This window comes from Chenopodium album, chromosome 16, assembly GCF_948465745.1.
Source record: "Chenopodium album chromosome 16, dcCheAlbu1.1, whole genome shotgun sequence".
NCBI classification, from domain to species: Eukaryota; Viridiplantae; Streptophyta; class Magnoliopsida; order Caryophyllales; family Amaranthaceae; genus Chenopodium; species Chenopodium album.
This window is the reverse complement of record NC_137849.1, coordinates 41,421,230-41,435,268: the sequence shown is the minus strand read 5'-3', so window position 1 is coordinate 41,435,268 and position 14,039 is coordinate 41,421,230. Positions and strand designations below refer to the sequence as shown.

Here is a 14,039-nt window from a genome sequence, read left to right as displayed (position 1 = left end):
ACAAGCCCCGAGACAATGGTTTTCAAAGTTGTCTAGTGCTCTGCGAGCCTTTGGGTTTAAAAACTCATATGCTGATTACTCTTTATTTAGCTATGTATAAGGCAGTGTCTCTTTGCATGTTCTTGTATATGTCGATGACTTGATTATTGCAGGCTCCACTCATGATGCCATCATTCGGTTCAAAGCTTATTTGTGCAAATGCTTCTATATGAAGGATTTGGGTGTGCTTAAATATTTCTTAGGCATTGAGGTTGCTCGGAGTCTGGAGGGCATCTTTCTTTATGCTCTAGATATTTTGACTGAGGCAGGAATGTTGGGTTGGAAACCCATTGATACTCCGATGGAGCAGAACCATCATCTTGCTCATGCTTCCGGTGAGCTGTTTGCTCAACCGGAACAGTATCGTCGGTTGGTTGGACGATTGGTATATTTGTCGGTCACTTGACCAGAGTTGAGTTATTCAGTGCATGTTTTGGCACAGTTTTTGAGTATTCCACGGGTTTCCCATTGGGATGCGGTTGTTCTTGTCTTACGCTACCTTAAGGGTAGTCCGGGACAAGGCATCTTGTTGCGACCTATGAAGGATTTACGCTTGACGGCGTTATGTGACAGTGATTGGGCGGCGTGTCCGTTGACTCGGCGTTCCTTGTCAGATTATTTTGTTTTCTTAGGTTGTTCCCTCGTTCCTTGGAAGACTAAGAAACAGCTTACCGTATCCATATCCTCGACTAAAGCCAAATACAGGTCTATGGCGTTCACTACTCGTGAGTTGAAATGGTTGAAGCAGTTGTTGTTTGTTCTTGGTGTTAAGCATTCAAAGCCTATGCAGTTGCTTTGTGATAGTCAGTCAGCCCTACATATAGCTAAGAATCCGGTATTTCATGATGAGTTGTTAAACGGTAATATTTCTACCTCATATGGTTCGACGGGTCATCGGTTGGCAGATGTTCTCACCAAGGTTCTTGGACATCAGCAGTTTGGTTTTCTGTTACACAAGTTGGACATTGGCGATTTGCATGCTCCAACTTGAGGGGGAGTATTAGAGTCGGTTTGTCATATTTATGGTATGTTTGTATATTTGGCAAGTTTATCTTGTTAGGAATTTTAGGTAAGTTGTGTTATATTTTGTATTGTATATATATATATATATATATATGTGATTAATATCAATACAAAGGTTAAGCCGTTTTCTCCACATCTTCTCCACTTTAACATGTCCTAAATGATACTACAAGCTAAAGTATTATTTTTATTTTGAAGATAATTGTCTCAAAAATAAAACCAAAATAAAATTAATACTATATACACGAGACTGAGGAAGTAAATCTAATTAGATAAGAATGTAAGAAGATTAACATAAACAATTTACTACGTACATTTCATTTTTTTTTACATACTCTGTAATTAATTTTTTTTTTTTTTTTTGTATAAACCCAAGAATAACACTAGACGCCAAAAATCAATAATTCAGTGGAAGAGGAAGAGAGATTTCAAATCCCTAAATAATCAAGCTGAACAAGATAATGACTTTGTTAAGACAAAAGGTCCTTCAAATAGTTGATTGAATTGAAATACACAGTGATTGATAGCCGTTGTGCCCACAATGTTATTTTGTACTACGTATTAGAGTTGATACTTTCACTCACCTCTTATCAAGCTCACCACCTTTGTATTGCCAGTAAAAAAATACAATTATATACAGTACGAGTACAATAAAATGGAGATGTATTTAACTGCTTTTTAAAGTCTTTGTTTGGAGATATGAAAATTAAATTATTTTCCACTTTGCTTGATTATTAATCCGTATTACACAATCCCTATGCCTTTTGTGTTTTTCGAATTTCCAATTAAATTGACTTAGGGTCTGTTCTGATTTACTGAACTGAGCTGAACTGAACTGAATTAATTGGAGCTGAACTGAAATGAATATTTTATGAGAAAAGGAAATCAAGAACTAAACTGAACTGATTGGAGCTGAACATAACTGAACTGAAATTAGATGAAGAGAACAAGCTCTTATACTATCTCTACTCCAAAATAATTGCAAATGTTTGACTGTATATTACCAATGGTTGGTTTGTACACTCGGGTGTACCATGCGCATGGTACACCCGGATTAAAGCAGAAAGAACATAACTTATAAATGTAAAGAACATCATTAAATTATAAAAGAACACGTCATTGAAATATAACGAACATGGTAAGTTACACGAAACTAATTTTTAAAAAAGGTAATAGATAGTTACTAATTGATTTTTACCACATATTTAATGTCAAATCATTTCAAAATATTGACTTTTCTAGAATTAATCTATCTAAGATTATTTTCTTCCAAAAATAATTCAAGATTTCAATTTCAGAGTTAAGCATAAAGGAAGGACCTCACTTTTTGCATTTTTCGATTTTAAGGACCTCCTACTTATTTTTTCACTTTTAAGGACCTGTGGTTAGTTTTCCGGTTAGTTAACCCACCTGAGATCCAACCAAAAAGTGAAGTCCTTCAAATTGAAACGTAAGTCCTTCAAACACAAATGCTAAGTCCTTGGAGCATTTAAATTCATCAAAAACTTAATAATTTGGTTTCAATATATTGTAACTTTCAAGTTAATAATCCATGCGTGATTGAAATTAATCGAAATTAATCATATTTGACTCAAATTTTCAGCTGATTAATTTGCATTATTTTTTGAGATGGAAAAAAAATTATTACTAAGCAACACTCTCAAATCTACACACAGATCCATCAAAACAACACTCAATGCAATCCAAAATTAACCTCAAAGTAATAACACGAATTTAAAAAATAAAATCTAATTTTCAAAATCAAAGAAAGAACTAGAATGTTAACCCATTACTAATTGAATCAAATTAAATAACAAAAACATGAACTAAGGAAAAAAAAAATACAAATTTGAGTTTTAGATCCTATTGAAAACAAAATCAAAATTGAATAACAAAAACAAAAACAAACCTCAAAATCGATCGAAGAAACCAAATTATGGAAAAACAGAATACAAAAATTTCGACCTAAATTAAGATCGGATAAATAAAGCTTGAACTAAATTCTACCAGTTACTGATTGTAGAAGAAGAACAAGGAGCTCGACGACTACGCCTTTGAAAGTATTTATAAATCGAAAAATATAAATAAAAAAAAAATCAAGGAACAAAAAAATAAACAGAGGAGAAAGGATTTAATTTGTAATTATATACCATACAACCTTTAAAAAATCATCAATGAACTTGAATCATACCACTACATCACTACTTATAATTTTATTTTTTTTTTCAATTAGTTTACAAACGGTCGAAAGAATTGCAAAGTTATTAATGAAGATTGAAGAATCAAAGACGGGCAATAAATTCTGCTACCCATAAATAAAGCAATAAAAGATTGAAAGTTAAAATGAAAAACAAAGTTGTGTATTAAAAATAAATAAATAAATAATAATTAAAAAAAAAACAGAGGAGAAGGGGTTTAGGAAGAGGAGAGAGAAATAGTGAGGAAGAAAAACGTGGGGTATATGTGTTCAATTAACCAAGGCTTAACTCAAGTTAGGTTAATTGTTGTTAATTGTTATCGAAAAGTAAATGTTAGGTCCTTAAAGGTGAAAAAAAAAAGTGAGAGGTCCTTAACGGTGAAAAATATGAAAAGTGAGGTTCTTCTTTTATGCTTAACTCTTCAATTTCAAATTTCAAAAATTCAAAATTTACAATTTCATTTTCAATATACTTTATTTAAATTTTTTTTTTTTTTACAAAAATATCAAAAATTAATCATATTTTTTCACAGTTACCAAAAAAACATAAGGGATAAAACAAGAGAGCGCAATGATAAAAAAAATAAAATAAAATAAAAATAAAAAATATAAGGTTTAAAGCAAACGCATATTAATATAGAACAACATATTATCTAAGTTAAAAAAAACATAATTTGTATTATTGAAACCCAGCAAAAAACATTTTTTATCGACATATATTAAAGTATACTGTTTATAATGTAAAGAACATATAATTCATATACGAAGAACATATTGATCAGATTTAAAGAACATGCTCCATTCCAATAAAAAAAAGAATACGTATCCAATAAATAATAAAAGAACATTTATCATAATACGAAGAACATCATCTTCAACCTCAGAAAATAACACGAAAACAGGAAAAAAAAATTAATAAAAAATATCTTTCTCTCAACAGCTAATTAATCAATTACATCATTAAGAGATTATATTGGAACGATAAAATCAACTCTATTATAACATTAAATCACTTTGAAATTCAAAATTTATCATATTTTCTCTCTCTATAAATTTAATTTCTCTCTCTTAACAAAAAAAATAAAAAATAAAAAAAAATTCTATTCACCAAATAATAAATAAAATGTAAATAATAAATCAATTTTATGAATCAAGGAATATAGATAACAAATCAACCCCTTAAATCAAGGAGAGAATCGTTTTGATTTTTTTTTTTTGATTTTTTTTTTTTTGCTCATGTAATTTAATTTGTATGCAATGTTCTTTATGCATTTTTTAATAACCTTTGTATTATGATCGGGTGTATCATGCTCATGGTACACCCGGGTGTATGGTGAAATTTTTTGTATATTACACTGGCTATTTATACATTGGTTTTGGTTGCTGTATGTATCTTACTAAAATTCTGTAATATATAAAAATTAAGGAAAAATCTTGCGGTTCACAATAATACTATTATGAACCTCATGTTTATATGCACGCAATTGACATTAAATTGAAGATAGTGATATTAATTTTAACATAGTAACCTTATTTTTAACATAGTAGCCTTTAATAAAACTTGTGTGTGACCTTTAATATTGTTGTAAGCCTGAAATACGACATTTACGTTGAACATAGTGATCTTAATTTGAACATATATAGTGACTTTTATTATTCATGTAATTGACCAGTATATAAAAAAAATAAAAAAATTAACCTCTTATCACCTTTATAATACCAAAATAACTTTTAATTCAACATAATAACATTTATTACTCCGTATAATATACTGACTTTTTCTTTTTATTAATAAAACAATTATAGTGTCTCTAATGTTATTAGTCCATAATAAATTAATGTAAATCAGGTCCATTTAAGAGTTTGTAAAAAAATTAAATGTTAATTTTTTGTGTAATAATTTGTACAAGTGTGCTGTTAGAATAGTATCAATTTTTTGTGTGGTACCTTTTTGTGTAATATTTTGAATATACTATTTATACTATTTTAAAGGTAGCAGCTAAGCACTTATTGAGGCATCTACATACGTTCAATCTCAACAACACCAAAGTATCTATAGGCTATAGCGGAAGCTACGACACTTCATAAAGGAATCCAACTAGCTCTTAAATGTGACATTCAGGACATTGAAATTAAAAGTGAACAATAATTTATGAGTCATCAACTCAATAAAAGGCATATGGGCAATACCTAGGCAGATCGAGCACATTATCAAAGAAACTCGTTTTCTCATTTATCGGTTTCGCAATTGGAGCATCCAACCTATCTATAGAGGACAAATTGCGCATCGGATTGGATAGCTGATAAGGGCCATTTAGTATATAGTAGTATGGATATTGACATTTGTAATAGTTTTAGCTTGTTTTCTGATCTTTCTTCTAAAACATTAACGCTTTGTTTGGATAGGAAACAAGGAAGGAAAGGGGGAGGGATAGAAGAGGAAGGGAAGAGAAGGGGAGGTGAGCTCCATTTTCCCTCCAAATCTCTCCAATTAGATCATACTTATTAAAGAGAGAGGGAAAATGAATCTCTTCCTCTCCTTTCCCTTCCTTCCCCCAATCCTTTACCCAAACAAGAGAGTTTGTCCCCCTTCCTTTCTCTTCCTTTCTTTTTCTTCCATTTCTTTCTATCCAAACAAAGTGTAAGAATTCCCCTTATGAAGAGGGCAGGCTTTAATGACTTTATCATCAAAGTGGTTTTTCTCGAACAACGCCTTGATACTTTGATAGCATGTCTGCAGGTATCAATCTAGATAAGAGACCGAGCCCCAAATACAAGTTCTCTATCTATACCTATTGGAATATTAGTAAATTTTCAAACCAATCATTTTCCATACAATACTTATGTTCGATCATTTAGAATAATGTATCATCTTTTTATGATTTTACTTAATGTTTGTGTTGAGAAGGTAAAAATGTTAGGGGAACAAAAAAAATGTAAGCTAAAAATAGGAAAATATAATTATAGCTAGATAGGTAGTGCAACCATCCCCAGTTTCCCACCTCCAAATCTCCAAGGTACCCAACCCAAACCAATGTTGATATTATCTAGATAGTACTCCATAGTGTATAAACAATATAAGGCCTTATTCTTTTGAGTTTTTGAGAAAGAGCAAAGTAGATTTCAGCAGAGTAGAACAGGTGTCAACAGAGCATAGCAGATTATTAATACTCAGCAGAATATATTTTATTAGCAAGCCACATTAGCTTAAAAGAACATGACCTAATTGTAAATTGGCCTACTTTCCATACGTGCTTGCAGGTGTGAGTTCGATGATTCTCACCACCCTAACTTCATTATTTTTAGGTATTAAGGAGAAAAATATGGTGACTTTTAAAATTAATGTGTTATTGAGCTCATTTGTAATCAAATGGAGAGCACTAATAATGTTTTGTTGCTGAATAATGCAATCAATTACGAAGTATATATTAAGTCAAACTAATCTAAGGAAAAAAAAAATTGTCAAACTAATTTTATGCTTTACGATGTTTTGTACAATAAATTAGTTCTAAAGAGCAATGCAGGTATTGAAATTTCAATTTAATAGAGACCAATCACTTTCCCTAATCTAACGATATATTTTTAGGCTAGGGTTTTCATTCAAAAGAAAGAGAAAACAGCGATGGAGTATCTTAATTGCTTAATTCGACTATAATACGATACCGTTGACTTTTTTATTTTTTTTAATCAATCTCGACCTACAAATTAAAAATTAACTAACTACTCTGTTACATTGAAATACAAATGATGAACATTAGTATTACATCAAGCATCACTCTCACTCTAGTAGTCTAGTGCTAGCATATCACCATAAGCTGCATTCAAAAAAATAAGTTTTGGTCTAATAAATCCAGATAAAGTCAAATAACGATTAATAAGGTCTTGTTTGGTTCACCTTATTTGTGCTTATATGAACTTATCTGATCTGCTCTGGTCTGATCTGAATGTCAAATTTGACCAAACTTTACCCTTAAGTATACGATAATATATACGGAAAAAATGTATCAAGTGGGGTTTTGTTAGATTCGTAATAATGTATATTTTATTAATATGTAATTTTTATAATTTTTTTCATTATGAAATTAAAAATATTTAGCGATAAAAATAGCACATAAAACGATGATCAGATCTGAACTGAACTTATTTTTTCTTATCTGATGTGATCTGATCTGAACTTATTTTTTCTGAAATAAGTGAAAATAAGGTGAACTAAACAAGGCCTAAGTTAAATTGGTTACAATACTCAAAGTTGTGAGAAGTTGTGAACACACTTAATACTGTAATTAAATTACATGTCAAAAAAATATTTTTCATATAAGCTCCCTTGAAAGAAAGGGCAAACTCTCTCGAGAAAAAGGGCGATCTCTATCCTTCGATAGTACCCTACCGGATTCCGGTAGTGTTTTGTTTCTCTGATCTGACTGACTTCCTTTGCTAATGGCGGAGGAGATAGCGAACTTGTACTCTAACCTTCGCATTCACGAAGAGGAGACCACCGCAATTGATTTGGGTGCTCTGAATTCGGATGAAGGCGGAGATAATTTAGAATTAATGTTGGTGGGTAAACTGCTCACGAAGAGATCCTACAACGTTGAGGTGTTTAAGAAGACAATTACGAATGTCTGGGCTCCGATTCATGGACTCGCAATTAGGGTTCTTAGCCCTAATTTATATGCCTTTCAATTCTTCCATTGGAAGGATGTAGAGAAAGTGTTAAAAGGGCGACCTTGGTGCTTTGACAACATGTTGGTGATACTTAAAGAAATTGATGGGAACGAACAACCAGAGGAAGTTGACCTCAAATTTTCACCTTTTTGGGTGAGAATCAAGAACCTTCGCCTCAACTGCCGTTCTGATTCTCATGTGAGGGCATTGGTTCAGGGGATGGGCGATGTCCTTGAGATTGAAGAAGATGCTCTGGGAATTGGGAGATATCGAAGGGTGAAATTAATGCTTGATACTTCCCTACCGCTGCGCAGATTCCAGACCATCAAAGACCGAAAGGGAAGGAGTTAAGAGTTGATTTGCGTATGAAAAACTACCTTTTTTCTGTTTCGCGTGTGGGATTATGGGGCACTCAGAACGATATTGCTTGAATGTCTCTGAAGATGATAAGTAGGAGGCACTTGGGTTGGAGCATTATTCTTAAAGCTACTCCTAGGAAAGGGAGGGATAAAGAAGCAGAGGAAATTGAGTCCCTTAAGGCTACTAAACGCCTTGATTTTACACTAAAACCCCAGCAAGATGTTGAAGACAGTGTAAAGAAAGATGGTAACATTCCATTTTCCTTGAACACAAACCGAGACAGCCTGATAAGCAAGGAAGTGGAAACCCCCCTGACCATTACCAGCAGTGCGGCAGTGATGGAGCCAGTGGCAGAGGGAGGAGTCAGGGAAGCCTCTAATTCCATTCAAGTGACTGTTGGAGGTATAAGTGAATCTTCACAGCAAAGCGAGGGAACTAAAAGTGTGTGTAAGTGGAAAAGAATTGACAGTAACAGACATAAGGAAGGAAGGGAGGAAGCTTCTGTTCTAGCAATAAAACGAGGGAGAGGAAGCAGTGATGACCGTGACCTGGAGGAGGTGCAAAGCACCAAGAAGAAAAATGATGATGCAAGTAGTATGGAGGTCGAATTAGCGGCGGAGGTTGGTGCAAACCAACCCCGCCTCTCTCAATGAGTGTCCTAGCTTGGAATTGTTGGGGAATGGGAAACACCCCGACAGTTCGACAGCTCCGAAGGTGGAGTAATAGGCTTGCCCCCGACATGATTTTTGTGTCGGAAACGATGATTAAGAAGAATGTAGTGGAGGGTTTGAGAGATAGATTTGGCTGCCCAAATGCATTTGGTGTCTCGAGTACAGGGAAGGCTCGAGGCTTATGTCTTTACTGGAAGGCGAATATTGACTTTTGTTTGGTCTCTTTCTCCAATAATCATATATGTGGCGACATCATGGATCCAAAAGGTGTTTAGCGTTTTGTTGGGATTTATGGATGGCCAAAAGAAGAGGACAAACACAAAACTTGGTCTCTTATCCATCAATTATATGTTGAATCCGAATATCCAATCCTCTTCGGGGGGGATTTTAATGAAGTGCTGAACTATGAAGAGGTAGAAGGTGGAGCTGATAGAGTCCGTAGGAAATTACTAGCTTTCGTGAAGTCATTGATGAGTGTGGACTCCGTGACATTGGATATGATGGGGGCTGGTATACGTAGAAACGAGGGCAAAATATTAACACCAGAATAAGGGAACGCCTAGACCGCTTTATTGCCTCACAAGACTGGTATAATATCCTCCCACGCCCAAAAGTGGAGCATCTTGTTCGGTATACCTCAGACCATAAGGCTATTTTCCTTAGCAAAAGGAAACTTTAACCTTCGAGTAAAAAGAAGAAAGCCAGCTTCAGATTTGAAACCAGCTGGCTCCTTGATGAGTCGTGTGAGCAGGCTGTACGAGAAGCTTGGGATAATTCTATAGGAGAGGCCCCTCTAGGCCGAATAACTGCAGTAGCTCGTGGGTTGAGTAAATGGAGTGGTGTTAAATTTCATGGCCTTGGGAAACAAATCACAAAAACCGAACAGGCTCTACAAAATGCACAACAACAGCCCACTAATACCGATAGTGTTGAAGAGTGCTTGATGCTTGAAAAGCAACTCGATGAGCTTAATGAAAAACTTGAAGCTTATTGGTATATTCGGAGTAGAGTGTCGGAGGTTCGTGATGGAGATAGAAATACAAGCTACTTTCATCACAAGGCTTCCCAACGGAAAAAGAAAAATTTCATCGATGGAATCCGTAACCGTTATGGAAATTGGCAGGATGATGAAGAGGTGGTTGAACAAAATTATCACTTGACATTTTGAGTCCCTTTTTACCTCCTCTAACCCTTCTGAAGATATTATTCACGAGGTTCTCAGCTCTATGGGGCCGGTTATCACTGATGAAGACAATGCCGAGCTCACAAGGCCCTTCACCAAAGACGAGATTTTGATGGCCCTCAAACAGATGCACCCTTGCAAAGCCCCCGGGCCAGATGGTATGCATGCTATTTTTTATCAGAAATTTTGGCATATCATTGGTGATGATGTTACTTTATTTAATAGTAATATTTTACATGGTATTTCTTCCCCGAAACATATGAATAATACTAATATTGTTCTTATTTCGAAAGTGAATGATCCTAAAACAACTGCAGAGTACCGCCCTATTGCTTTGTGTAATGTACTTTATAAACTAGTTTCAAAGTCGATTGTGCTGAGATAGAAAAATATCCTTCCCAAAGTGGTTTCAGAAAACCAATGTGCTTTTGTTCCAGGGAGGCTTATTACTGATAATGCCTTGATTGCTCTAGAGTTATTTCATACCATGAAACACAGAAGTAAGGGTAAGAAGGGCTCTATGGCTTTGAAACTTGACATGAGTAAAATTTATGATAGGGTGGAGTGGGGTTTTCTTCGGAAATTACTGTTGACCATAGATTTTGATGGCAGATGGGTAAACTTGGTGATGGATTGTGTGTCTTCGGTTTCTTATTCCTTCGTCATAAACGGAGGAATCTGTGGCGAAGTACTCCCTACTAGGGGTATTCGCCAAGGGGATCCCCTCTCCCCTTATCTCTTCATCTTAGTGGCCGATGTGTTCTCTAGTATGCTACAGAAGAAGGTCCGAGAGAAGAGTCTTCATGGTGCAAGGGCTAGCCGGAATGGTCCTGAGATTTCTCGTCTTTTATTTGCAGATGATAGCCTCCTTTTCACCAGAGCTAACCGATGGGAATGCTTAATTGTAGTTGATATTCTCAACCAGTATGAACAAACATCCGGGCAGAAAATTAATTATGATAAGTCGAAAGTCTCATTTAGCAAGGGGGTCAGTCAGGAGCAAAGGGATGAGATCATGAGCACTTTGAGAATAAAGCAGGTTGATAGTCACGAGAAATACCTTGGGATCCCAACTATTGTTGGGCGATCGAAGAGAGTTGTGTTTGAGGCGTTGCTCGATAGGATATGGAAGAAATTGCAAGGTTGGAAAGAAAAACTCCTTTCGAGGGCCGGGAAAGAAGTTCTCCTAAAATCGGTGATTCAACCTATTCCTGCCTATTTAATGGGTGTCTACAAGCTTCCATGTTCAATTATCCAAAACATTCACTCGGCAATGACAAAGTTTTGGTGGGGTTCTAGCAATGGGAGACGGAAAGTCCATTAGAAAAGTTGGGAGTCGTTATGTACTTTGAAGTGCCTTGGTGGCATGGGCTTTAGACATTTGGCGGTGTTTAACGATGCTTTGCTCGGAAGACAAGCGTGGCGATTGGTGCAAGCCCCAGAGTCACTACTTGGGCGTGTGCTAAAGGAGAAATATTATCCCAATAGTGACTTTATGGATGCGTTTCTTGGTGTGGGAGGGTCTTACTCATGGAGGAGCATATGGTCCTCTAAAGCACTTGTCAAGGAAGGCACAATATGGAAGGTTGGTAATGGCCGTAAGATGAATGTATGGAGAGATCCGTGGATGGCTGACGAAGCTGGGAATTTCGCTACAAGCACAGAAATTCAGGGAGTGAGCTTGGTCAGTGATTTAATTGATGATGAAAGTTGGGAGTGGAAAGTGGATTTTATTGAGGAGAATTTTAATGAGAGGGATGCTCGCTGCATCCTCTCCCTTCCCCTTGGAGTTGTGGATTGTGATGATGAGCTGTGTTGGGCATTCTCCAAACATGGAGAGTACACTGTGAAATCGGCCTACCTACTAGGCAAAGGCTGTGACCTTGACCGATTTCATCAAGCATGGATCGAGGTTTGGAAAGCGAAAGTCTCACCCAAGGTAAGACACTTTCTCTGGCGCATGTGCACAAACACTCTACCTACATGCAGCCTACTCCTTCACAGGCACATGATTGACGATGCTAAATGTCCATGGTGTGGAGTTGAAACCGAAACCACTTCTTATGCCTTGATAGAGTGTCCGAGAGTTAATAAGTTGTGGCTGGATTGCAATTGTGAGCCAATGATGAATTGGAGTATGGCTGACTCTTTTTGTGACTTGGTGGTAAGCTGGAAATCTCTTGATGAAAAGATGAAGCAATGAGGCTACTTTTTAGCTTGGTGTATTTGGGGTGAACGCAACTTGAAAGTGTTTGAAAACAAGACCCCCCCTAATGTTGTGCTTGTTGATAGGGTGCTGCGATATGTTGAGGAACAAGGCAAATATGAGGCTCGCATCTATAAGTCCTCTCTCTCGTGTCCAGCCAGAAGTCCTAAGCATTGGAGTGTACCTCCCCCTGGTATTATTAAACTGAACACAGATGCCTCACTTTCTGAGGATGGCTGGGTGGGCCTTGGTGTTACTGCCAGAGATCATGAAGGCAGAATTATTTTTGCAGCAACTCGAAGAACTCGTGCTTATTGGTCGCCTGAAGTTACAGAGGCTAAAGCCATCTTATTTGCTCTTCGTCTAGGCAGAAATTTCCAGCTCCAAAATATCATTCTCGAGTACGATTGCAAAGTGGTGATTGACAGGCTATCCAAGGGTGCTTCTTTCTCTGCTGATATTGATATTGTGTTAGATGACATTCTCTCTTTATGCTGTAATATTGCTTCTGTTTCTTGGTTACATGTACGCAGAGATGGCAATGTTGTAGCCCATGCTCTTGATAGGATTATATCGTTTGGAGTCGAACAAACTTGGGAAAATCATTGTCTCCAAGATGTTGTTCCCTACGTTCTGATGGACTCTTTATCTGCTAATTAATCTATTCCTAGCTTGGTTTCAAAAAAAAAAAAACAAAAAAAAAAAAAAAATTCGAGTAATTATGAATTTAGACATATTAATACTCCGTATGATCCAAACTAATGAAATCCTAGAAGAAAATAAAACTTCCCAAAAAAGATGAAATCCATGTGAAGCAGAGAAGCGCTAAAATTAGGTAAAGAAATGACGTAGCAAAAGGGCAAGTAATGTCCCAAAAATAAGGTGTGAAATCATGTGAGATTTCTGTGCCCCCGTACTCCCAGCTGTCAGCTGCCAGGAAACCATTTACTCTTATTTTCTCTCTCCTCTTCCATCCTACGGGTACTCATTATTATTACGGATTACGGACTACCGTACTTCATAAACCCCGTTCCGTTTCATTGTCCCCCCCACCCCGTTCTGTTTCCCTGCCTGCAACTCATCCATCATATTCATACTACAGTGCCAAATAAACGGTCCATCGCATTTTGCATTCCTTTGCACACTTACGTTTCTAGCCCGTTTATTATCAACACAAACACAAACACAAACCCGAACTCAACCAGTATGTAGGTCATTATTATCATCGACACAAATACAAATCCGACTGCAACAAAGTGAACGTGTGGGCGTTGAGCATGTGGGTAATATTGTAAGCAGAAGAGGGTAAGAATCTTTTGTCATGTAATGGGAGGAGAGAGAAAATAGAAAAGGAGTGGGAGACTCAGAAAGAAAGGGAGGTGAGTAAGGACATGGATGTTGACAACACGATATAAAGGGTTTTCAGTGCATCAGTGGGTGCGTGCTATCAAAGAGAAAAAACCCAAAACATTTTGAATTTTTTTGTTTTAATTAGTTTTCAAAAACATTTTGAATTTTTATTTGAAATTAATGTATTATTTCCTTTATATTATGACCAAAATGATGCTTTTGCAGCCTTAAATTAAGCCTATTTACGTACCTTTGTATTTTGGGGTGGGGGGGGGGGGGGGTCCTCTAGTTTTTTTCCCTCTAAAAAAAAGTAGCTAATTAATTACTACTCGTAATAAAAATACG

General features: G+C 36.0%; 1 protein-coding gene across 1 annotated transcript; it reads left to right on the top strand.

Moving 5' to 3' along the window:
- Window positions 1–7,696: 7,696 nt before the first annotated feature.
- LOC145584320 (uncharacterized) lies at window positions 7,697–8,275 on the top strand. Its single transcript, XM_081641186.1, has one exon. The coding sequence runs from the start codon at window positions 7,697–7,699 to the stop codon at window positions 8,273–8,275; it is 579 nt and encodes a 192-aa protein (XP_081497312.1).
- The last annotated feature ends 5,764 nt before the right edge of the window (window positions 8,276–14,039 follow it).